Source organism: Brienomyrus brachyistius, chromosome 6 (genome assembly GCF_023856365.1).
Source record: "Brienomyrus brachyistius isolate T26 chromosome 6, BBRACH_0.4, whole genome shotgun sequence".
In the NCBI taxonomy this organism is placed as follows: Eukaryota; Metazoa; Chordata; class Actinopteri; order Osteoglossiformes; family Mormyridae; genus Brienomyrus; species Brienomyrus brachyistius.
Window position 1 is genome coordinate 21,077,978 of NC_064538.1, and position 24,602 is coordinate 21,102,579.

Here is a 24,602-nt window from a genome sequence, read left to right on the forward strand (position 1 = left end):
CTGTGCCGACCTCAAGTGGCTAACCTGGGACACACTGTCTTTGAGCACAGTGATATTCAGAATATTCAGATAATCTAAGCACGGCCTACCCCCAAGTGTTTCGTGGATGTTCGCCAGATTGTGAGCATAGCCTCATATTACAGGTGATATGTGAAAGCAGCATTCGAGAAATTGAAAAGGTGGGCAACTTCTGCACCAGCTGTGGGCTGTGATACATATGCTACTGGTGCTGTTTGGTGCAGGAGCGGCGTATGGCAGCAGAAAACATAATTCCTGCATAACAAGGAAGAAGTTCCGGGTGATCACGTCATATACCCGGGGGACTGACTACCTGTGGTCCACACTGCCCAGAACAGCCTGCACTGGACGATACCGACGAAGGAACCAGAAGGACAGCTTGTGCGGTGGCTTGAAAAGCTAGCAGAATACCATCACATGGTAATCCATCGTCCAGCTGCCCTGTCACGGATGCCTTGCCTCAGCAATGTTGCCAGAACTCAGCCTGGCCAATGCGCAAGTTCACCACCAGGAGTCGCAATGTGAGTGATGGTCTGGCTGAGGAAGTAATAGAGGCCATCATGGAGCTGATGTCAGTGGGGGAAGGGGAGACAGACTTCACCCAGTTGAGGAAAACATCACAAGCTCCTATGGGGACAATGCGAGTTGATACTCCTATGGAGAGAATTGTATTGTACCTGATGGGGCCACATTAGTGGTCCAGGACTAATATGGCACGTGCTTGGAAGCCCCTCCCTTATGATCAGGCCTTTTCAATAGCTGATGTCACAGTTACAGTAGCTACTTAACTCTGCGTAGGTGTGTCACTATAGAAAGCCCAGCACATAACATAGTGACTAAGGCTCTAACTTTGACTCGGAAGCTCCCCAGCAGATGTGTGAGCTCCAAGGAATTGGCAAGACTTCCACCACTACTTACCGACCTCAGCCCGATGGCCAAGATTTTAACGTAACACTGCAGAAAATTGTAGCCTCCACAACTGAATGATGCCACTAGGACTAGGACGCCAGGATTCTGTATGTAGTGATGGCTTACGGTGCAACAAGGTACAACTGTACTGGGTTTACACCCAACGCGATGCTCTTGTAAGGGTTACTAAGTAAGCTACATTCCCATGCTTCCAAACTGGTCAGGAATGCAGAGATGGGCAAAGGTTACACTTGGCAGGTACAAGGTTTAAATGTGGTCACATGACATATAAACAAAACAAGAGCCTTTAAACATTTAACTGTGCCAAACAGCAGTTCATAAACACAACACCTGCCTCCATGCCCAAAACAGGTCTGATTCAAAAAACTCATGCACTAAGCCTTAAGAAACACATGCTTTCAAACATTACCTTTTCTACTTGACACGAGATGATGCATATAATTATTTTACTTTAAAGCAAAGTGTAATTTACCGTAAAAAACCAATGATGAAACGCACGCATCAGTAAATCCCAAAACATACATGATAAAGAGACACGGTTGATCAGTTGTATACATTTTATTCTGTTTGAGTTGGCGTGACAGAACAATCTACTTTTAAAAGCATTTTAAAAAGAGCATTAATATTTTATGCACTTTGTCTGTTACATGATACAAGATTGGGGGTTAAGTTCTATGCTACTCCTTCAGTCTCTCTGAGAATCTCGGCAGGTGTACCACTTTGACCTTTGACCCTTTATTCCCACGATTCATTTACAGTCACTAAAGAATAAGCCATGGACAGCTTTGACAGCTCAAAAATCTTTGAAACCTGAAATATTTCTCATCTGCAAACCACATAATACAGAAATCCATGCAGTGACAAAATGCCCTTTGATAAGAATGTCACCCGAATATTAAGTACCGTACTGAGAATAATTAGTTTTCTGAATGATTATGCTTTCATGCTTGGTTATGCTATTTTCTTTAATTATTAAATAATAATTAGCAATACTTATGCAAAAAAAAACTTAGAACTAACATAAAACTTAGAACCCTGTTTAACCATGAACACCTTTTAAAAAGTTTTAAAAATGAAACTTCCCATTTAACAAGTATGTGCTTTTGGGTTTCACTATCCGCAGTGTTGAGTATTTTTCCGTAAGAGCAAACCACAGATTACATGGCTGTTCTTTAGTATTTAAAACACAAGTAAAGCTTGTAAACACCTTTTTCCCTTGAAATACTTGAACTTCCTTGGAATTTTAAGGCACCTGAGTTACGTAGCTCCAAAATAGTCAGAGGGTATTTCAGAAGGCTTAAGTGTCTCATCGGAGCCTGCAAGCTTTTAAAACACCCTCCCCCTTGTCAGTGTTCTGATCGATCTCCACGAGGCAATGATGCATGGAATAAGCATTTGCAGTAAACCTATCACTCATAGCAAGCTTGCAAGCAGGAATGTTGAAATTTGGCTTCTATTCAAATATCAAGTAACTTTTGTTTATGGTTTTCTGTGTGTTTCTAACTTACAAAATTGAACTTCCACTGTTTTGGAGGGAGGCCCGTTGAATTCGTGAAAATGTTACCTTGTGACTGGGTTTCCCTGCTGTACATTTATACTGAGCACACTTCTCTTGATCAGTTCGACTTGAAGAGCAGTGTTCAGCAGCTCTGCGTACTCATGTCACACGCCATTTCGGCGGCAGGCTTACAACAAGCTAATCACATAGGCAATACATTTTTAATGTTCTCCATGTTCCATGATAAGATATTGGTTTACAAAGAAAATAATACCTACAGATTTGCAGGTATTTAGGATCAGACAACTCTTAGCATTAGAATATAAAACATACAGATAAATATAAGGTTTGAGTTTAGAAAGATTTAAGTTGAACACTCCCCAAATTGAAGGCTGGGCTTTAAGAACATGCTCCCCTTTTTATATAAAAATAAATGCCATGTCAGTTAAAGTGAGTAAAAGAGTCGCACGTCTCTATAGATTAGCTACCGCTACTTTTTGGCCAAAACGCCACTGATGTCCATCGAAATACCACACCCGGTGTCATATCTGAGCCTGTTGAAAATGGGCTCTCTTTCCATTTCCCGCTTCACATGAAACAGCTGTTCATCCTTTCGCAATCGCTAACCACTTGCTCTTAACCCTGGTACACATTTAAAATTTCCCCACCCTTCCTCCCACTCTCAGATGAGAAAAGGAAAGATGTATCTGTACAAAAGTTCATCTTGCTATTCATTAGGGTCAAAGAATAGGGCACTGGAGACTCTCAGCGGGGCTGTGTTACTTGGCCTTTTCGCACGGATAAGTAATGGTCACAGGATCAGTCTGAACGCTGGCTTCCGACAGCCTCTTTGGCCCCTGCATGCAAAACATAACAAACCGCCCAGATGAATTTGCTCATTCTGTACCCTTTAATTCAGATAATCGGAAACAAACCGAAACAAAAGTGAACAAAGACAGCTGAAACAAAACAAAACAAACATAACTGAAACAAAAGTGAACAAATAGCGTGGCTTCTTACAATCAAGTCAATAACAGGGAATTCCCCTAAAAGGCTGTCATTAATCTAAGGATTTTGTCAGCTTTTCAGCTGAATTAGTGATATTCAAGCAAGCAAAGGATTTTTCAGTGGTGTCTCAAAATACAAAAAAAACACACTTAACCTACCAGGCTTTTGAAGAACAAGTGGATGGAGTTTCTCTTCTCAAGTTTTTTGGAGACGCTGACGGCGGCTTCATCGCCACTCTGTGAGGCTTCCGACACTGATTTGCTGTCTACGCCGACCTCCAGAGCCTTCACTTTGGGTATGAGGTCCTGCTTTCCGCTCCTCTTCTTCTCGGCCTCAGTACCGGGTTTGGGGTCTTCTTTCAACTTGACACCTTGGGCCGCCTCGGGCAGAGGGGGAGCATCAGGCGGCGTGTTCTTTGTGGTCTCGGGGGTCTTGGGGAAATGGTGTAAGGTGGGGAGGGGGTAAAGGGCAGCCGTGTTAACATTTGCTCCCTGGTTTGGGGCGCTGGGGGGGTGGTGGACTGCTGGGATATGAGCTCAAGAACAGGCGTGTGTCTTTAGATGAAATGCACGAGAACTTTAAAGGAATTTAAAGAAACCGCAGGAAAAGTTTAAAAATGAATTGAAGTTATTGTGCTCCTGCAGAAAGCCTTTTACCTTAATATTACATTGGGAACATCAGTGCAAGAACACAAATACAAATGGCATAATGAATCAGAGATATTAGGGAAGGGTGCAGTCACTGCTTGGCAATACATTGAATGGGGGTCATGCATCTGCTCTGCATGACCACAGACGCGAGGAGCTCGCAGTGACCAATCAAACGGCTGGATAAGAACCACGCATCTGAACTGTAAAATACACTGCACCTCTGCACCTCTAAAGAGCTGGACACTGGATTTAAACTACATTCAGCTCTACTCAGAAAAGTCTGTGATTTTAAACCATCTGTATAGATTCAAATCACAATTGTTAGTGGTTATATTTGAAGCATAAACACAGTACGGGACAATATATCTCCTAAAAAGACATTGAATTAATGATTTTTTTTAAATGGTGTAATCTAGAGTAATTTTAGTAAGGCCTGCTCATGATCTGGAGTAGACCAGTGTTTTTTTTTTTTTGTTATTTCCTGCTTGCAGTGACCAAATGGAGATTAATCTGTATCGACGGTTCGTCATCGCCATCTAGTGGTTGGTAGGGGTATAACGTGGCCTAGCCCAAATTGCTATCACTAGCAATGATGGAATCCATTTAGTGATATGAGTCATGTTAATGTCTGACACGCAGTTCGATTTACCGGTACATCAGTGCTGACAGGGACACTGTTTCCACATGTCGGGGCAGCCTGGACTTTAGATGTTTGGGGGCGTTGCGGTACCTCAAATTCACATTACTCCGTTACGATCTCACACAAGGCATCTCTTTCCAGTCTTGCGAAAAAGCAGGCATTACGATAGAAGGTCCAGTCTTCTTACCTTTGTCTTGAAAAGGGTGATAAGATTCGATTTCTTTTTCTCCAGTGGTTTTGCTGTCTGTGCCGGCAGTGCGGACGCTTCTAGCGTGCTGGCTTTTGACGCTCCACCCTGCAAGGAGAGAGGCAGGCAAAGTAGGGGTGAGGGGGATGGCGGAGCTCATGCTGTGGGTCGACCTTTTAAGGACCAGCGATTACGTTCGAGGAACATGGTGAGGCCTGTGGACTGGAGTGCCTGCCGTTCTCCTGCAAGCGAGCAAAGGATGACGAGAGAAAGAACGTCCATCCATTTTCTGTGAAAGAAGGAGGAGCCAGAAAGCATGGAGGTGATCCTGACCGAGAACCACCAGTGGGATCACCCCACCTCAACCCAATCCTCGAGGACCCTCAGATAGCCCACATTCTCGGTACCTCCCAGGTCCCAGCGCACCTGATCCAAATAAGGAAGAACACAGAGTATTTGGTACAGAGTTGCTGGGAGGGAGCAAAGCTGTGGACTGTCTGGGGTCCCGTGACGATTGGATTGAGAAGCTCTGCCCTAGAGTGAGCGAGAAGGACAATAAGCCACAACAGTTAGGTGGGAGGAGTCCTCCTGCAGCGTTACCTGCCCCTCCTCCTCCTGTGGCTCCTCCTCCTGTTGCTCCTCCTCCATAGTCTGCAGGGAGGTAAGAGTGACATTAACCCTAACAGCAAGGCAGACACACACCCCACCATCTGGTCTTGGCACCGGAAATTTGGGATGGTCAAGGTGAGCATACTATCCATACTGGACGTGACCTATTTCCTTTTATAAATGATTAATATGCTAACTTACCTAACAATATTAAGTCGAGCATGGAAGATATATCTCACCATGCGCCAAAATAGATAAGAAGTTCAAGGGGTTAACCGCATTTACCAGGTACTTTTTTAACATTTATAATTTTTTGCATGGGTTAGAAGCGTCAAGCAAGATGATAAGTATGAGTGACTTGTGTCTTCTTAATGTCAATCTGTCCACGGATCTGGAAAAAAAAAGGCACTGGAATCTCAAGAAAGGCAGCTCCTTCCTTGAAGTGTATTTTATTTAGGGCTTACCTTGCGCTGGAAAAGTTTGGAGAGAGGCCCACTCTTAGCAGGCTTCTGCTTGATCTCTGGCCCGCTCGGGGCATCCTTGGGTACTTCCTTTTGGGAGTTCTTGGGATTTTTGGCTGCCGGTTCTGCTTTGGTTTCTGCTTTAGGTGGTTCTGGTGGAGGGGATGTCTTGGTAGATCTAGAAGCAGTAGCAGCATCTACCTCCTTCAGAGCCCCAACAAGGCAAAGACAGTGGGAACATTGTATTAAACACACTCACACACACACTTTTGGCAGGCTTTATAAATTCAAGCACAGCACTGTATATAAATAAGTACAGGGAATTTTTTCACTACATGTCTGTTGTGCTATAGGTTCAGCAAAGATGGGGGGGGGGGTCAATACTGATTATTATTTATTATCAAAGGGCATCATTCCACATCATGCGATTCATTAATTCAGAGCTAATTTTTCAGACCGTAATTCTCATAACATATAAAGCAGGTCACCCATGTTAACCTCAGATTAATAAACACTTTCTATTTATTTTTCATCACTCCTATTTATTGCAAATATTATTAAAAATAGACACTTACGCTTGTGGCTGTTGGTTGGGTATCCTTGAAGGACTGTTCAAGCATTATAAAAAAAAACAAATGTCACCAATATGCATCATAGTAAATGAGGAATAACTTACAGATTTGTGTTTAAACATGGTGCTTTGTGTATTTTTCGTGCTGGATTTGCCGCCTTTTGTACTGACGCAGAACGTACTTAGCTAGCAGGCAATTGTCCTAATGTCCTACAAAGGCAAAACACGGTAACTGCATTGGCACTGAGACTGAGAAAAGGTGCTGATTTGCCTCTGCTTTTAGATGTAGATTTTGTAGTAACTGTCATTTCCACGCTCTTTTGTTACAAAATAAAACAAAGCCTAAGAGCCCCGATTATGGTGATAACTCGATTTCGATAAAATGCGCAGTTATGTGGTTTCGCCTTTGTACGGCAGTAACGGCAAATTGCGTCTGAACTGTCAGACGCTGCAGTGGCGGCTACAGAAACTCCAACTCTGGCCCGGAGCAGGTACCTTCTGCCTAAAGAGTTTGCTGAATGTGCCCCCCGTTGAGTCCTTTGGATTGGGGTCCGTGTCTTTAGGTTCTGAGGCAGGGGGCTCTGCCGTCTTGGCTGCAGACCCCTTTTCCAGTTTGCTTTGGCTCTCGGGCTCCTTGGTGCCCTTTGCCTGCCAGGTGAAGAGCAATGGACTGTAAGAACATCCTGCCAGTGGGGTTTTGGGTCACTCTCGCTTTGCTACTCTGCCTCTTTCTGTCACTCCCCCACATTGTTTATGGGGAAGTGACCTATCTGCCATATGGCTTTCAATTCCTGCCAAAAAAGCACTTTGGCGGGAGATAAAGAGGACACCGTACCCAAGAGCAGAATGTATATCTGAGGTTATGACATATTAGCTATTTTACAAGCAGCAAGAATCATATTATTTGGATGAAGAGTAGACTGAGGTATGGATTTTGAATGAGATCAAACCCGTGCATTAATTCATTGTTAGTTTTGCTTCAAGCCATCTTTGCTTCCAGCGTTTGCGTTGGAGTTAATCAGAATGGGGGGGGCAGCTGAAGACCTTCCCAGGAGGCAGCTAGGAAGCTCATGGCAGGTAGCCTGTACCGAGGCACCAAGGAGCCAAAACGCAAACCCTCAGGTCCTACAGAGTCATCACACCAGCACTTTATTTACTTCTCAGTCACGGTGGAGAAACAGTGAGGAAAGGGACACAGCCAGCACCGATTTCTGAAGGTTTCTGAAGCCCGTCACATGTAAAGAGCAATGGAGTGAGCAATGAGAAGACAATGGAGCTTCGGAAAAACTGAGATTGACCACATTCCAGCTTGTCTCCCGTTTGGGCCGAGTTCGTTACCGTGTCTTTGGAGACATCTGGAGAGACTCCTTTGGAGGTTTTACTTGGACTCGCCTAGGTGAGGAAGATGGAAATACAGTATTCATTCTGGATAGTCTGATTAAAAGCGTTTGTTCGTGGCTGAATGTTGTTTCACATGTGACACAAGCGTTCACTGTTTACAGTGCAAAATGGCCAGAGTGCAGCATTTAATTGGTTTCAGCCACATATTCAATCAGATTGTTACGGTTCTTGTTTGCACAAAGCAGTGAGGGACTTAGCTGTGGGAAGTTAGAGAATGAACATTTTCACAATCGCTACTGATTATGCAACATTCCTGAGCTGGCCAGTGACAGACACGTAGTGGGTCCAGGTCATAAGCGGCCTTCACTCCCGTGTACAATGGGATTTGCCACGTCACATCACATGACCCCCATTGTTGGCCTATCAGTGATTGGCCTATTATCTCTACGCTGTGCTACCTCAAACCTCAGCGGCGCTGCTTGTTAGCTCACACTCCAGGTCCAACAAAAGGCAGCCATGTTTAGCACAGGCCTGGGCCTCTTTTAGTGAGGGGGGAGAAGGACCTGGGAGGGAGCAGCCGTGAGCTTAAATGCTGGGGGAGGGAAACTCAGGGGGGACAAGCGATGTCTTATGTCAAAGCAGATAAGAAGATTCTCATCTGTGAGGCTCCGTTTCTGCCTGCTGACGCTCGCTTTCGGGGTGGGTGGTTGGGGGGGGGGGTCTCTCCCTCCACCCCATCCGGCACGTCCTACTGCACAATGAGTGCGATCGCTGACAGCACTATACAGTCTCAACACAATGACATCACCCGTGAGCCACCGCTCTCTGCATTAATCACCTTCTGTCTCCGCAGTGCTGAATATCCTGCACACAGCCGCCTTTCACAGCGGGCCAGAGGAGGCCGGCAGCAAGCAGCACCTCACACAGCAAAATGCCCGTCCTCACGCACGGAGCAGGAAGCTTCACGCCTGATGGCCACTTATGTTTTTCAGGCACTTAAACTCGAATTAGACAACCTCTATTAATAATTAGAATTTTGCAAAAAAAATAAAACAGGAATAATAATAATAATTATATCCATATTCTAATCCTTATTAGAGTCACAGGGGGCCTGGATCCTATCCATGGGTAAACCTTAATAAATAATAATAATAATAATTATAAAGAATAATCCAGTTCTGAAAAGCAATAATTTATGAATATACCAGTTATGCAGTTATGTGTTCATGACTTCCCTTTTGCACATTGATGCATTAGCTATAATTCAAATGATACTTTTCAGCTTAACAATTAACATACAGAATATACAATCTGCGCATTTTATATGAGTTTTCTTCCCTTTGAGAGCTTTTCCCATAACAAAAGGAATAAGACAAGTGACAGACCTCGCCAATCAAATCCAATCAAATCCAATCAAATCAAAGTATCTAATTGACGTTTCAGGTTCTGGAATGGTGGCTTGATTGGAAATCAAGCCACCATTCCAAGAACCTGAAATGTCAATTAGCTGTTTTTTTCATATATTTTCATCCCCCCGCAGGACTGAAATGTAAAGTGCGACTTACGAATGTTTTGAAAAAATTCATCACTGGCCGTTCTCCTCGGTGACTCTCCCCGTGTTCAGCCTGCTGCGGTTGGACGTTGATGCTGTTGACGCCGAGCTCTTTGCTTTCCGCCAGGACGCTGCCAAGAAGCTCAGGACGCTGGGCCGACGCCTCCTCGCCTTTTCCAGGCTCCTATGGATGAATGCGCAGAGATAGCTTGTGGGAGCCTACTGTGGCTGCGCAGCTGGGGTGCGACCTCCTCATTCGTTAATCGTGGCATTGAGACGCGAGCACAAATATTCCAGCCATACCACTGCCCACTCGGGGCAGTGCTAACAATCATGCTATTATTGCCGCAGCGCTTTCTGCGGACTCCATTGGTATTCAGCAATGTAGCGGGTCTAGTGGGCCAAATGTGCCCTCTGCTCCGAAAAAATGCTGGGGCCAATGAGAAACAGCACGTTCGCGCGTTAATAAAGTCTTACTCCACAAGCGTGTTCGTATCGTATGCTACGAATACTGTAAATATCCGCAAGAACATGGCTCATTCACTCTGAACAGATGAGTTTTTTACTTGAAATACATTATAAATGTTATTACTAATGGATTAGCCCTCCATCCATTGTCAAATTGCTTTTCCTGATGAGGACTAAAGTATAGATCACCCAGCTTAAACAGGCGTTGATCGATATTACGCATTTTTTGGAGTAGAGCAGTAGCTTTTAATTGCACCAAATGGGGAAAAACTGTAGATGCAAAGATGCAATTCTTATTTCTATAATGGCAACATAGACGTTTATTTAAGCATTTATACGCATTACACTATAGGGGATATGCATTCTGTGACCCTTTTCTAGGTTCGATTAGATCAGGGGTGTCAAACTCCAGTCCTGGGGGGCCGGAGCCCTGTGTTGATTAGTTACTTCCCTGTTCCACCACAAATGACTCAGCTCAAAAGCTGTGCTGTAATTAGCAGACGGAGTTGAATCAGGTGTGTTGAACGAAGGGAAACAAAAAACTGTGCAGGGCACCGGCCCCCCAGGACTTGAGTTTGACACCCCTGAGTTAGATGATACTGGGTAGGACCAATTTTGCCTCCAGCAACTTTAACGATTGAGTTATTAGAGATGCACAATATATTGGTCAACATATTGCATGGCTGTTACTCTCATATTTTTAACAGAGATAATTTAGTTCAAACTCAACAGTGATTTCCCACATGATCAAAAATGCGTGTAGCTAATGTTTATACTGTAAGTCTGTAACTGGAAGCATGCTGGTTGTATGGTTGTTTTTCTCTGTGGTAAACAAGGACAACTGAGGGGCTATTTGCACTATCTATAAGAACGAGGTCATGTCAGTAAGCTATTTATTGTTGCCAATTGTGGCGCTAATCTATTTCTCTGGATGTTAAAAGGCTAAGTTAACTTGCAACAAATCCATTATAACAGGTAATATGAAAAATATCATAATCGAAGTGAAAATGATTAAGATTTTTTTTTAACGTCATATAATTTTACATTTCCATTTTCAATTTCCATTTTTTTTCAGTGCACAAAACACTAATGTCTTCTCACGTACCACCGAGGGAAACTCTGAATACGTAGCACTGTTTGAGAGCCAATGGTCTGGTGTGTTTGAAATGCCATGGAATCAGTTCTATATTTTACTGGACTAATTTAGCAAAACAAATTGCAGGACCAAATGCTATCCATAACTAGTTTTTAACTAATAATAATCATTTACTCAATAATGCATCAAAAATTCCAAAAATCAAAAATTCATTTTAAAAACAAAAATATAAATTGTGAATTCACAATGCTAGCACGAAATCTTCTGGCCCTTTTGGCATTAAAAGTTCGTAAAAGCACATGCTGTGTCCTACAGCCCAGACGGAGGTTCTGATCTGGCCAATGCCGTTAGCCGCCTGTTATCCTTAGATGCCTGGTGATCAGCGTGGTTGAACAAAGTGCACTGTTAACATCAACCATGGTGTCAAATAACCTTGAGAAAAATCACCTCAATTTTCAGTGCTTCCAGCCAGCAACGCATTTGACACATTTTATCAATAGAATATGCTTTACTTCTAACAGAACTCAGAACATGGACCATGTCTCGTTGTAGGTGCCTTAATTAATATTGCCAAGCTTTGATATAACGGCTTAAAGCAGATTGGCTGGAGACAGACTGGAGACATGCGACAACTGACAATGAGACATTTTTGGTGAAGTTCATATCACTTGAAGCATTTTCTGCTTCAAGTGAATTATGTCAAAGAACTACATTTAAATTTGAGTCTTGTCAAACATTTTGACCACGGAAGGCTCAGCTGAAATGAAGGATCACTTTTGATGCCCCCCGGAGATCTTCTTCAGTGTAAGAAGGAAAACCGTGATGGCAGGGACGGATTACGGACCGGGCCAGTGGGGCTACTGCCCAAGGGGCCCTTTGGGTGCAGGGGGCCCGTGGGGCCCCTAGCTCAAAACAATTTGCAACGCTTATCAACAATGTATTTTCGTTTGTCTATTTTAGAGGGCCTACATTCTTTGATCCTCTGCCTACAAGGGCCCCTGACCCTATAGGGAGGGCGTTTGGCTGCCAAGGGCCCTTGAATTGTGGTGGTTGTGGTGGTGGTGGTGGTGCTGGTGGTGGTGGTGGTTGTGGGGGGGGGGGCCCTCGCGAACGTTTTGCCCAGGGGCCCACACAACCCATAATCCGTCCCTGCGTGATGGTTACCATCATCTTCATCGGCACAGATCATAGGTAAACAGAGTGATTAAAAGTGAAGATTAACTGCTCTGATACTAGGCTAGTCCTGTCCACGTTGTAGCATAATGGCACTAACGACTATTTTTCTATCAATTAGGCCTAATCCATCGACTATTTTACCGATTTGTCGATTAATTTAAATTATTACTTTTTTACAGGAAATTGAACTTATTTTTCAGCGTCGAAGTCATCGACTATGTCGATTAATCGCGGACGCGTTATTGTGGTATATTAATCTTTTCACAGATATGTGAAGCACAGAAGTCGATTCTGCACAGACTTTTCTTTCCAGTCTCACCTCAGAGATTATGGCAATTGATTCAATCTAATGAAAGCTGAATCATCACTTTCAGGACCCAGTACAGAACAGTTATTTGGCAGTGCACACTACTGAATTTTTAGATACATCATTTTCTATGTTTTCTATGTGTCTAAGGCTAGCAAAATGTCACTGGGTGATCTGCTTATTTATGGATCCACCAGGCTGAACAGTTTAAATGGTTTCTTCAGGGATATCTGACTCAGGCTAAGGTTGCTATTTTATATGTAATATGACCTCTGGTGGTAGTTCACATGTACCCAGCAAACCAACCTTCTAAAATACGGGTATAAAAAACTCACAAATAGTCAGTTGAATGCAGGAGTTATATATATTCTCTTAAGCATGTATGTTTGTTTTACATGATGCTTTATTCCGTATAAAACACAAGGAGTAAGAAAACTAAAAATCAAAACACCAATGGACTCTCTGCTGTTTGGTATTTGGCTGGATGGATCACAGGTTTCCACTTACACAACGGAGACCATTTGCCTTGACTGTAACGGCAACAGGCTTCTCCTCCCCCTGTGAGCCGTCAGTCTCCACCACAGGCAGGTCCACCTCAATCTTGGCCTCTGCTTTCTTCTTGAAAAGCTTGTTGAACAACGGCACCTTCTCCTCTGTGTCCTGCTTGGGCTCCACCTCCTTATCTGCTACAGGTGGAGGCTGGACACTGACCTCCTCCTCTTTCGGCGCCGGTTGCTGTGCTGGACTCCCTGGAGCTTCAGCAGGAGGTGAGACCGATTTGAAAAGCGAGAAGGTGGCCTGACGAGGGGTACCTCTGGTCCGCTTACGGTCACTGTCCTGCCCTGGGGTCTTTGTGGGAGCGACCTCCTTTTCCAGGGAGGAAAAGACAAAGGAAAAGAATTTAAGAATGTGTCTTGGTAAAACAATAAAACACATTTTGCCGTGTAATTTTTTTATGATTTCCGTATTCAAAACAATACAAAATGATGAATATAAACAGGTTGATTATATGACCAAAGCAAAAATGAGCACAGAAGGAAGCTCAAAATTGCTTCAATAATTATTTTCAAAGCTAAATTTGACTAAAAAGGTCTCCACAGTGATCTTACCTGCTGTCCTCATTACAGGTTGCTCATCCTAAGTCACGCCCTTTCCTATCCATTAATTATAATCAATCTCTAGCCAATATATTCTGTTTGATGATATTTAAATCTCCTGATTAATTGAAACAATAATTCAATTACTTGTGATTCATCAGGAGTTCACTATGAACAAGTGCCAGCATGAAAGAAAGATCACCAATAGGGTGACCTAAAACCCCATCCTCTTATTAATTATCAGTCATGTGGTACTTACACAGTGGAGACCATTTTCCTTGACTGTAACTAGAACAGGCTTCTCCTCCCCCTGTGAGCCGTCAGTCTCCACCACAGGCAGGTCCACCTCAATCTTGGCCTCTGCTTTCTTCTTGAAAAGCTTGTTGAACAACGGCACCTTCTCCTCTGTGTCCTGCTTGGGCTCCACCTCCTTATCTGCTACAGGTGGAGGCTGGACACTGACCTCCTCCTCTTTCGGCGCCGGTTGCTGTGCTGGACTCCCTGGAGCTTCAGCAGGAGGTGAGACCGATTTGAAAAGCGAGAAGGTGGCCTGACGAGGGGTACCTCTGGTCCGCTTACGGTCACTGTCCTGCCCTGGGGCCTTTGTGGGAGCGACCTCCTTTTCCAGGGAGGAAAAGACAAAGGAAAAGAACATATTAGTATTGGTAAAACACCAAAACATATATTGTCAGCATGAACGTTTAATAATTTTGGTGATCAAAACGATGCAAAATTATGAAAATTAAGAGGTTGATTATGTCACCAAAGCAGAAATGAGCCCAGAAGAGGCTCAAAATTGCCTCATTAATTATTTGAGAAGCTAAATTTGGTACCAGAGTGATCGTACTAGCTACCTACAACGCAGGATGCACTGCTGTCTATGCTACGTCATAGAAGTTTCTCCCAACTGAGTTCTTAATCATTTACACATATGACCAAAGCTTGAAAAAAAATGTATATAAAAATTGATTTTGGATGGCCTCATGCCCAGCAATAATGTGCTAGCTATGGCGTGCTGTACGTCGTACGATTGTCACGGCGGGAAATCACCGGACTGTATGGCAATGCGAACAACCCCGGCCTCACACGCTTCTCCCAGTCTCATTCACACACCTAAAGGTCAGTGCGGACATACGTCCATTTCGATGTGCTACCTGTCTCTCGGAATGGAACCGAATTGTAAGTCGCAGACAGACAAACTGTGCCAGTTTCCAATTAATTTCCAACCATATCTGACATCATCAGTTTTGCAAAAAAGAAAAAGGTCTCAATAAAAAAATGTTAACAAAATGAATAATGCTCATTTTTTATTATTCAATAATTACTTCATTGGCAAAAATCCCAAAAATTGTAACAGATATGCATGAACTATTATTAATCAAACAAAACAGCCTTTTGGTTTACTTTCGATCAACCAATCCTTTGGTTCCATAACTGTGCAACATTAGAATGACTGAAATGGAACTATTAATTATAGGGCTGCCACTAATGACTATATTTCTATTGATTAATCTATCACATATTGAATCGATTGGTCGATGTATCTAAATGATTAATTTTCCTCCAGATAATCAATTTGACCATTTCAGTTCATTTTATTTTGACAACAAACTGTATGCCCTTGCAGTGAACTGCTGACCACATACAACCCTCCACGCTTGCTTCGCTCTCAAGCCATGGGATATCTGTTAGTGCCTAGGGTAGAAAGAGCTACGGCAGGCTGCAGAGCTTTCTCCTACAAAGCTCCTCTGCTGTGGAATGGTCTTCCACCGGATGTGCGGGTTTCAGGTTCACTCTCAATATTCAAGTCCAGACTAAAAACACACCTGTTTAGTTTAGCGTATAGGGACACTAGTTCTAGCCCTAGCTAACTCTTCACTCCCAGGCAGACCTGTAGTGTGAGGTGTAGAGCTGGGTGGGGATCGGTGCCATTGGCTTTGGATGAACTGGATTGTCAGTGCTGTCACTCTAGCTTTGCAATCTCTTGTGGAACTGGAGTGCTGACATTTCAGGGACTCCCCATGCCGGCATTCCCACTTGCCTCTCCCTCCTACTGATGCTGCCATAGCCATATCTGCCGGAGCTTGCAGATTGCACTTCATATTGTACTCACCTAGTTTTTAGCACTGCCAATAGCCTCCTCTACTATGCCTAATTGTACATTTTATTTCCCCTACTCCTCCTGGGGGTGATGCCTGGAGACCTCAATCTATCAAGATATCCAGCACACCCGACCACCACCAGTGACGTCCCTGCATCCAGCTCGCCGTTCTGATCTTCCATGTATGACCCGCTGCCTTACCTCTGGTTGCCTGGCAATTGGAAGAAGACTCGGCTTCGGCATTGGCTTATCTTCCTTGCTCTCCTCTCTCTATTTGACTATCCCTGCCGGCCCCTGGAGGATGGGCTTCCCCTTTGAGTCTGGTCCCTCTCAAGGTTTCTTCCTTCTAGGGAGTTTTTCCTTGCCACTGTCGCCTATGGCTTACTCACTGGGGGCTTTGGGTGAGGATACTGTAAAGCGCTTTGAGACAATGTAATGTTGTGATAATGCGCTATATAAAAATAAATTTGTTTGTTTGTTTGTTTGTTTGTAATGTCCGCCGGCTTTTGGGTACTGCAGGAACATTATTTTCGTCCACAATTGAAGAAGCAGATTAGTAGTATGCCTAAAAATATAAATGAGATGCATATTGGGATACCCAAACGTTAGTTATTAGTATAAATCTGGCGTATCCTCATGCTTAATAAATTCGGTTGGCAGAGCACCCACATGCGACAAGCGATAAGCACTGAAGTGCTGGTGAAGGAAGGGACAGATCAGCAGTCACAACATCGTTTAAAAGAGAAGATACTACGGTTAAATTAAGAAGATGTTGATGGTGTGGCGGTACTTTTGCAGGTTAAAGTCCGGCACTTTTTTGTGAATATGGTTTTCATTTTTATTTCCGTTCGCGAAATGTCTCCTTTTATTTAGTGTCCGTTTTCGTTTCAGTTTTAGTCCCAACAAGTCCAATGCACGTGAAATTACACACTGCCACTGTCAGTCAACGTAGAATTAGCCCAGTTTAGCCTAACGATTTTCACAAACATGTATTCAGTGGAGATTCTCATGCAGCAGGCAGACAACTTTATGGCTTTAATAATGAGTGTTAGCAGCTACAAGGACAAAAAATATTAAAAAGCTCTCCGCACTAATGGTAATTTAATAAGCATGAATAGCCAACATGGTGGTTTGCCAGTCTAGAATATCGTCTGTGTGGTTTCTCTTCAGGAGATCATGCATCCCGCTAGTACTGCAGTGGTTTGGCCATCACACCTTGCACAGTGTAAAACCACCTTTTTGTTTTGTGATAATTTGAACTACTTCCCATAATTACGTGTGATATTAAAGGAAAACATTTGTTATAATGAAGTGAAGCATTCTAGAAATCATAAAGGTAATTTTACTAAAATAAATTTTTAAATGATGCGTCGATTTAAATTACTGATGTTGATGGATTTTCCGCGTAGACGTCATCGACTACGGCGACTAATCGCAGCAGTCCTAATTAAATATAATTTAATTGATCAGGAATTCACTAGGAACTAGAGCCAACATGAAAACAGATCACCAGGAGCATGACCAGAAAATCCTGCCTCTTAATAATTATAACCTGTGGTACAAGGTATCAGTCATGTGGTACTTACACAGTGGAGACCATTTTCCTTGACTGTAACTAGAACAGGCTTCTCCTCCCCCTGTGAGCCGTCAGTCTCCACCACAGGCAGGTCCACCTCAATCTTGGCCTCTGCTTTCTTCTTGAAAAGCTTGTTGAACAACGGCACCTTCTCCTCTGTGTCCTGCTTGGGCTCCACCTCCTTATCTGCTACAGGTGGAGGCTGGACACTGACCTCCTCCTCTTTCGGCGCCGGTTGCTGTGCTGGACTCCCTGGAGCTTCAGCAGGAGGTGAGACCGATTTGAAAAGCGAGAAGGTGGCCTGACGAGGGGTACCTCTGGTCCGCTTACGGTCACTGTCCTGCCCTGGGGCCTTTGTGGGAGCGACCTCCTTTTCCAGGGAGGAAAAGACAAAGGAAAAGAATTTAAGAATGTGTCTTGGTAAAACAATAAAACACATTTTGTCGTGTAATTTTTTTATGATTTCGGTATTCAAAACAATACAAAATGATGAATATGAACAGGTTGATTACATGACCAAAGCAAAAATGAGCACAGAAGGAAGCTCAAAATTGCTTCAATAATTATTTTCAAAGCTAAATTTGACTAAAAAGGTCTCCACAGTGATCTTACCTGCTGTCCTCATTACAGGTTGCTCATCCTAACTCCCCCCTTTTCCTATCCATTAATTATAATCAATCTCTAGCCAATATATTCTGTTTGATGATATTTAAATCTCCTGATTAATTGAAACAATAATTCAATTACTTGTGATTGATCAGGAATTCACTATGAACAAGTGCCAGCATGAAAGAAAGATCACCAATAGGGTGACCTAAAACCCCATCCTCTTATTAATTATCAGTCATGTGGTACTTACACAGTAGAGACCATTTTCTTTGACTGTAACGGCAACAGGCTTCTCCTCCCCCTGTGAGCTGTCAGTCTCCACCACAGGCAGGTCCACCTCAATCTTGGCCTCTGCTTTCTTCTTGAAAAGCTTGTTGAACAACGGCACCTTCTCCTCTGTGTCCTGCTTGGGCTCCACCTCCTTATCTGCTACAGGTGGAGGCTGGACACTGACCTCCTCCTCTTTCGGCGCCGGTTGCTGTGCTGGATTCCCTGGAGCTTCAGCAGGAGGCGAGACCGATTTGAAAAGCGAGAAGGTGGCCTGACGAGGGGTACCTCTGGTCCGCTTACGGTCACTGTCCTGCCCTGGGGCCTTTGTGGGAGCTACCTCCTTTTCCAGGGAGGAGAAGACAAAGGAAAAGAACATATTAGTATCGGTAAAACACCAAAACATATATTGTCAGCATGAACGTTTAATAATTTTGGTGATCAAAACGATGCAAAATGATGAAAATTAAGAGGTTGATTATGTCACCGAAGCAGAAATGAGCCCAGAAGAGGCTCAAAATTGCCTATAGGGGTGGGCAGTATAAAGGATATACTGACTTATTGTCATATGAAATTTGAACTGTAAGAAAATGAGAAATGTCGACGATCTGTTGATAAGGATCAATTCTTAACAGCACAAATCAACCAAAAAAATTCCCACAAACTAATGCAATTTTAAAGAATCATATTTTCTGGGAATGACATAAATGGTAAGCAAGTACGCATTTGTCACATGAAGGTTAAAATTCACAGTTTCTTTGCTTACCGACGCAAACACATTATAGTACTTTTTAACTTGGATATGGCGAGTACCACTTGCGTACCAGTTATATCAATTCCTACACCTGGTCGTCTTAAGAATGGACAAGCTATTCCCATCCAATCCACTGGCAGGTTGACTTAACAGACTGCAGCACATGCTACTGTTTTGGCAACATCGTGTAGGAGATGAGTGATCCCTCAAATGTCGGCGAAAAGAGCTACAACTCAGCAGCCACAACATCTTTTTTAAACGGTAGTATTATGGATCAACGTGGTAAACAGATGTTGGTGGAATGGTGGCACTTAGGCAACTGAATGTTCAACATGCAACAAGCTAATGCTGCGTACTGTAAACTCGACAACAGACCTCTTCCTTTCTTGGCTCCAGTTGCTGTGTTGGATTCCCTGGAGTGTCTGCAGGGCGGCTGTTGCCAGCCTGCTTTTGGCTGCCTTCCGGCTTGCAGGATTCTGAGGGCACTTTCTCCTGTTTGCAGGGCTGTGAGGTTGACTGACTGGTGAACTGAGCATCTGTTTAAAGGCCCATATATGGAAAGAGAACAGCAGGAAATGGTTAATAACCCCAGTGCTGGGAACAGTATTGAGCAAACACGTGCCTAACCTGCTGCTTAGGAATTGTCTTCTGCGTGTGTTGAGTGAAATACCACTTCAGGCCCAGCTTCATTTGGATTACCCATTAAAATGTCATTATCTATATTTATTAATACATACTTGGCATTTTATATATTAAGAAAGCGCCACAAAACACTGGAGTGTGGCTCACATGGTTAGGTTCTGTGCCAGTGTCTGGGAGGTTGTGGGCTCGGCTGACTCAGGAGCACCACCAGCTAGAGAAGCAGCGATAGCAGAGTCAGCCGGACTGCGAGTGACTGCGGGAGGAGCTGGTCAGCTAGGAACGGAAGCGTGACAGCCAGAAACAGCAGGCCGAAGTGACGGAGGTGGCGTTATTGGTCCGCAAGGCGGAGCAGCTGGGCTGCAAGGAGACGTGTTGTGCCTAAGATGCCCAGCAGGCCCCAGTGCGCTGAGAGCTGGATAGGCAGCGGGTACAGATTGATCAGGACAAGGAGCAGCTGTGGGCGGAGAGGCCACCTGATCCAGGGAGCAGGAGGGGCAGCAGGTCCCCACCAAGCCGCGCAAAGGGAAGGACCGGCGCCTGGGAGGACCTGCGATTCCAGCGCCTGCTAGCAGCTCGGCATTCACCAGCTTCCTAGGCTCCATTGCCATGCCAGCCCTCGCGAGAGGATCGCTCCCCCTCATCATTGAAGATGCCGCACCGGCAGCTGCCGCCGGACCTTCAGGACTTGTCTCAAAACTGAGGGACTAGGTGTGGTGGTTGCTGGGATTGTTGACCTTTGGGGGGGGGGACAGTACAGTGCCTGCGAGATGGCTCTGAGTAGCAGGAGCCTATTATCATCCCTCACAAGCCTTGTATATAGCTCTGGTGTATGTCTTGCTGTAAACAGATCCTTTGTGGACCTGATTCCTGTGCCCTACCTGGGTTTGTACTCAGTCCTTCCCTGATCCTCCCATGTCTTTAGCCATTGTGTAAATATCCCACTGTGTGTATGTACCTTACTGTCTGGCATCCAACCACTCTGCATTTACCCATTATGTGTTGGCAGAGTTGTGGTTATTGTTTGCACGTGGTCCTTTTAAGGGCTGAGTATGTTGTCTTTCAAAGAAGTGTCGTCTCTCTCCTACCTGCCACCGCGATGCCTGAGCTATTGCAACATAATACTACACAATAACCAATGATTCTAGTGCTATAGATACTTATCCTGAAAACATCACTGAAGGTGAACTGGAAAAGTGAAAATTGTAGTTACATGGTGTGTGCTTGGAATGGACTGTCGCACACTCCTATGATCCATCATTGTATTTGTGGTAAACAGGGGCAAATGCAGGGATGGGGCCACAGGGGTACTCGCATTATCTGAAAGCTGATCGGCCCCTGGAATGCACTCCCACCACCCCCTCGTTAGCCCCTCTGTATGAATTACGACCCCTCTTACTCCCTCCAACTTAAAAAACCCTGAAGGCAAGGGTATTTAAACCTCACTGGACAGATAGCAGCAATGACCCTCCTTAAATATGAAGACTGGCCTAAATGTAACACGATGCTCAACCCCTGTTAGTACCAGTGAAACCTGCCAACATCAACATCATCCTCCCTGTAATGTCCTCAAGAGCTTGGCCTGTAAATCCTGACACATGACTGTTTTGGAACTTTATAGCAACAGTATTTGCATAAAGCCAAACTCAAACAATGTTACACCCTGAATTTACACAGCATATCACTAGATATTCCTGACAGGCTGCTGCGCCTAACAAGGCCAAACCCGTTTTAATCTCTTAATCACATTCCACTAACAGGAATGCAGACCGGAAGTTAATATTTTCTAAAACATAATATGAAAGTAAAAATATGAGCATCAAACAGGTATGTGTCTAAAATGTTAAACTGTGATCAGGTCATATAACACCATTCCAGGTATTTCCTGTAAAAATCATATCAGTGGTCTGATCACCAATGTCATAAACTTGCAATATTTCACTGCAAATATTTTTTAAAAGCTTCAACACCATTAACAAATAAATGTATTAATTTATATATACGGTTTTGTATGCAGAACATAATGTTGGTAAAACTGGCCTAATAGTTTTTAATCAAAGAAACTTTTTCTTACTATTTTTGTGTAGAGTACTACACTGCTTCTGCAATACTAATTCTGGAACGCATGTTTATTTGCTTTTTTCCTACTAACTCTGTGCTTCGTCTCTGCATCTAAAACAGTAGAAAATAACTTCTCAATGCACAGAATTAGGACAACTTTCAAAGTTCAGTGGCACTTTAAATGCCAATCAATCGATGTATAGTACTGTACTGTGTTTGAGATCATACCGGATTTGGTTGAAGTGCTATAATAGAATGTTTCAAACTTAAAAACAAGACCAAAGATATATAAGTTTCATAATAGGAGGATTAATACACAGGCAATTAACCAATTTTACCGCCAGCAACAGATTAGCGGATTATTGGCATTGCATCATTTTTAATTCTCTCTCTATTCTCTTTCGGCTCAAAAATTAGCTGAAGTTCCCTGCTTGATTCATATTAGCTTAGGGCCCTCAGAGTGTTAATTGTCCCCTGTAAATGACGGTCGCTGACAGTTGTCACCTGCGGCGTCCAGTACATACCCACATTGGCAGAATTGCCTTCTGACACAATCCTGATGGCGTGACCATTTGCCTCTCCATTCTGCAGCTTCCCGTTAGCCTGAAAAAATGGAGACCGTCAACTCCTTGACCCAAAGTGACCATGTTTGCAGGACATGCTTGTCTTCCACTTCTCAACCCCACAAATATTTCAGAGGAATATAACAAATTTGAGGCTAACAGTAACAGGTTTTAGGGTTAGAGTTTTGCAAACATGAAAAAGAAAAGCCACAATTTAGCACGAAACAGTCGTTAACAAGTTCAATCAATCAAACTGACCCTGGCTATATCTAATCTAATAATTAACAACATTATGAAGGAAAAATCTATTTCCAGCACAGACACGATGAATGTCTTCATACTGACAATGTATATGGAGATATGGAGAAAAACATCTCATAACGCATGCAATGAATAAACCTCCAAATCACTGCAAAGCTCAATATAAAGGAAAGACAAAGTACTTTAACATCGCTGAGCATATTTCATTAGGGGCTTTTAACATTAGGCAAGGAAGCAGTCAGACAAGTTAGTTGGAAAAGCTGCGTAGCCAATATGCTAAGATATGAGCATCAGCAAAACTGAATGTCAAGACATAAATCAACAGTTTTCCTCAAAGACCGGAATCTTTTAGTAAAATCTTTTTCCTGAACATTATTTAAGCAGTTCAACTGTGTGTTTCAGTGGTTGTTTGAACTATATCTAAAATGATAGTGACAATGAAAATATTAGCTTGATATATTTTGTGATAAAATATTAATGCTGTCAGTGTCTTTTTCAGTTCTAGTGCACGATGTCTTAACTTTATAAAAATATTTATTGTTAAAGTTATATTTGTATTTTAACATTTAACCCAAAACATTGCTATCTATCTATCTATCTATCTATCTATCTATCTATCTATCTATCTATCTATCTATCTATCTATCTATCTATCTATCTATCTATCTATCTATCTATCTATCTATCTATCACAACATCACATGGCACCATAAAATTTATGTTGAATGTGCAGCGCCTCTGAGATAATTAACAAATAAACAACTATAACATGAACCATAACATCAATAGTGCCAGATATTACAAAAAGCACATATTTTTTTATATTCCAAACGTGTACTTTTTTGTCTTTATCAGTACCTACTGCCCTAAGCTAAAAGCCAATAGCATCCCTACCTGAGGGTCTTCCGTAAATTCATAAACTGAATTCTCATTCCCCATCTTGAGTGAAGCTCGGTTCAGTGGAGATCTGAATCTGAAGTACAATGACAGTGGAGATGGGTTTGGAAAGGAGTTTCTTAAAAATGTCCCACTAATAATTATTTTTTTTAGTTTCACTATGATCAAATGAGTAAAAACACGTGGAATACCATGAAGTCTAATCACAAATGTGATTTTGTTTTCTAAATGATGCCAGTAGCATTGTACGAGTTGTTCTGTGACTTGTGACACAAACAAATTATTTTTTATTAATTTCCTGATGAGCAATGTGAGGTCATCGGCAGCTGACCCTTAAGAAGCCCCATGAGGCATAAAACAGTGTTTCCCAGCCCAGTCCTCGGGGAACCCCGCACAGTCCACATTTTTGCTTCCTCTCAGCTCCCAGCCAATCAGGAACACCGGATACCTGGTTCTGGGAGCTGAGAGGAAGCAAAAATGTGGACTGTCAGGGGTTCCCCAAGGACTGGGTTGGGAAACACTGGCATAAAGGAACTGCCGTAAATAGCACTACTCATTGTAACGCTACTCATTGTAACGCTACTCATAGTAACGCTACTCATAGTAACGCTACTCATAGTAACGCAACTCATAGTAACGCTACTCATAGTAACGCTACTCATAGTAAGCGCACAGGCAGCTCAGCCTGGCAGCTAATGGTGGAGCAAAGTATCAAGCATAAGAACATAAGAAATTTACAAAGGAGAGGAGGCCATTCGGCCCATCAAGCTCATTTGGGGAGAACTTAACTAATAGCTCAGAGTTGTTAAAATCTTATCTAGCTCTGATTTAAAGGAACCCAGTGTTTTAGCTTGCGCTACACTGGCAGGAAGACTATTCCATACTCTAACTACACGCTGTGTAAAGAAGTGCTTCCTCAAATTCATTTTAAAATGTTCTCCCGAAAGCAGCTAGAAATTCGCTGAAATTATCCAGTAAACGGACCAACCCCCCACCTGTCACAGCTACACTATCACGGGGCACTTTGAAGTGCATGGTGACAGATAACAGCACAGTGAACTGCCAGCTATTTGTCAACGGCTGAGAATCCATGCGTTTACAGAATACCGATGCCTTACCTACAACTGTAGAGTCCTCCTGGGCTGAATGTGCTGTTATCCGAGGATTATAATTATAGGCAGAATTCCAGGATTCAAGTCAAGAGCAACCTGTCTACGTTTTCTCAAGAAATGAGTAGCAGCAGCCTGCCCTGCAGTGTGTGTATA

The 24,602-nt window shown here is 43.2% G+C and overlaps 1 protein-coding gene across 3 annotated transcripts; it reads right to left on the reverse strand.

The window, feature by feature from the left end:
• Window positions 1-1,487: 1,487 nt before the first annotated feature.
• On the reverse strand, window positions 1,488-24,602 carry bcas1 (brain enriched myelin associated protein 1). 3 transcript variants are annotated; one of them, XM_049016231.1, is made up of 18 exons: window positions 24,456-24,602; window positions 23,335-23,413; window positions 22,141-22,219; window positions 19,292-19,452; window positions 18,146-18,505; window positions 17,297-17,656; window positions 13,869-14,228; window positions 13,020-13,379; window positions 9,479-9,649; window positions 7,911-7,964; window positions 7,068-7,220; window positions 6,577-6,609; window positions 6,005-6,205; window positions 5,532-5,582; window positions 4,932-5,039; window positions 4,754-4,834; window positions 3,613-3,885; window positions 1,488-3,303 (listed from the first exon to the last, which is right to left on the reverse strand). In XM_049016231.1, exons 2-18 carry the CDS (start codon window positions 23,377-23,379, stop codon window positions 3,226-3,228), a joined length of 2,928 nt encoding a protein of 975 aa, XP_048872188.1. In that variant the 5' UTR covers window positions 23,380-23,413; window positions 24,456-24,602; the 3' UTR covers window positions 1,488-3,225. The 3 variants fall into 3 exon arrangements, with proteins under 3 accessions (XP_048872188.1, XP_048872189.1, XP_048872190.1); XM_049016232.1 differs by lacking the exon at window positions 4,754-4,834 and having other exon boundaries at window positions 24,456-24,601; XM_049016233.1 differs by lacking the exons at window positions 4,754-4,834; window positions 5,532-5,582 and having other exon boundaries at window positions 24,456-24,601.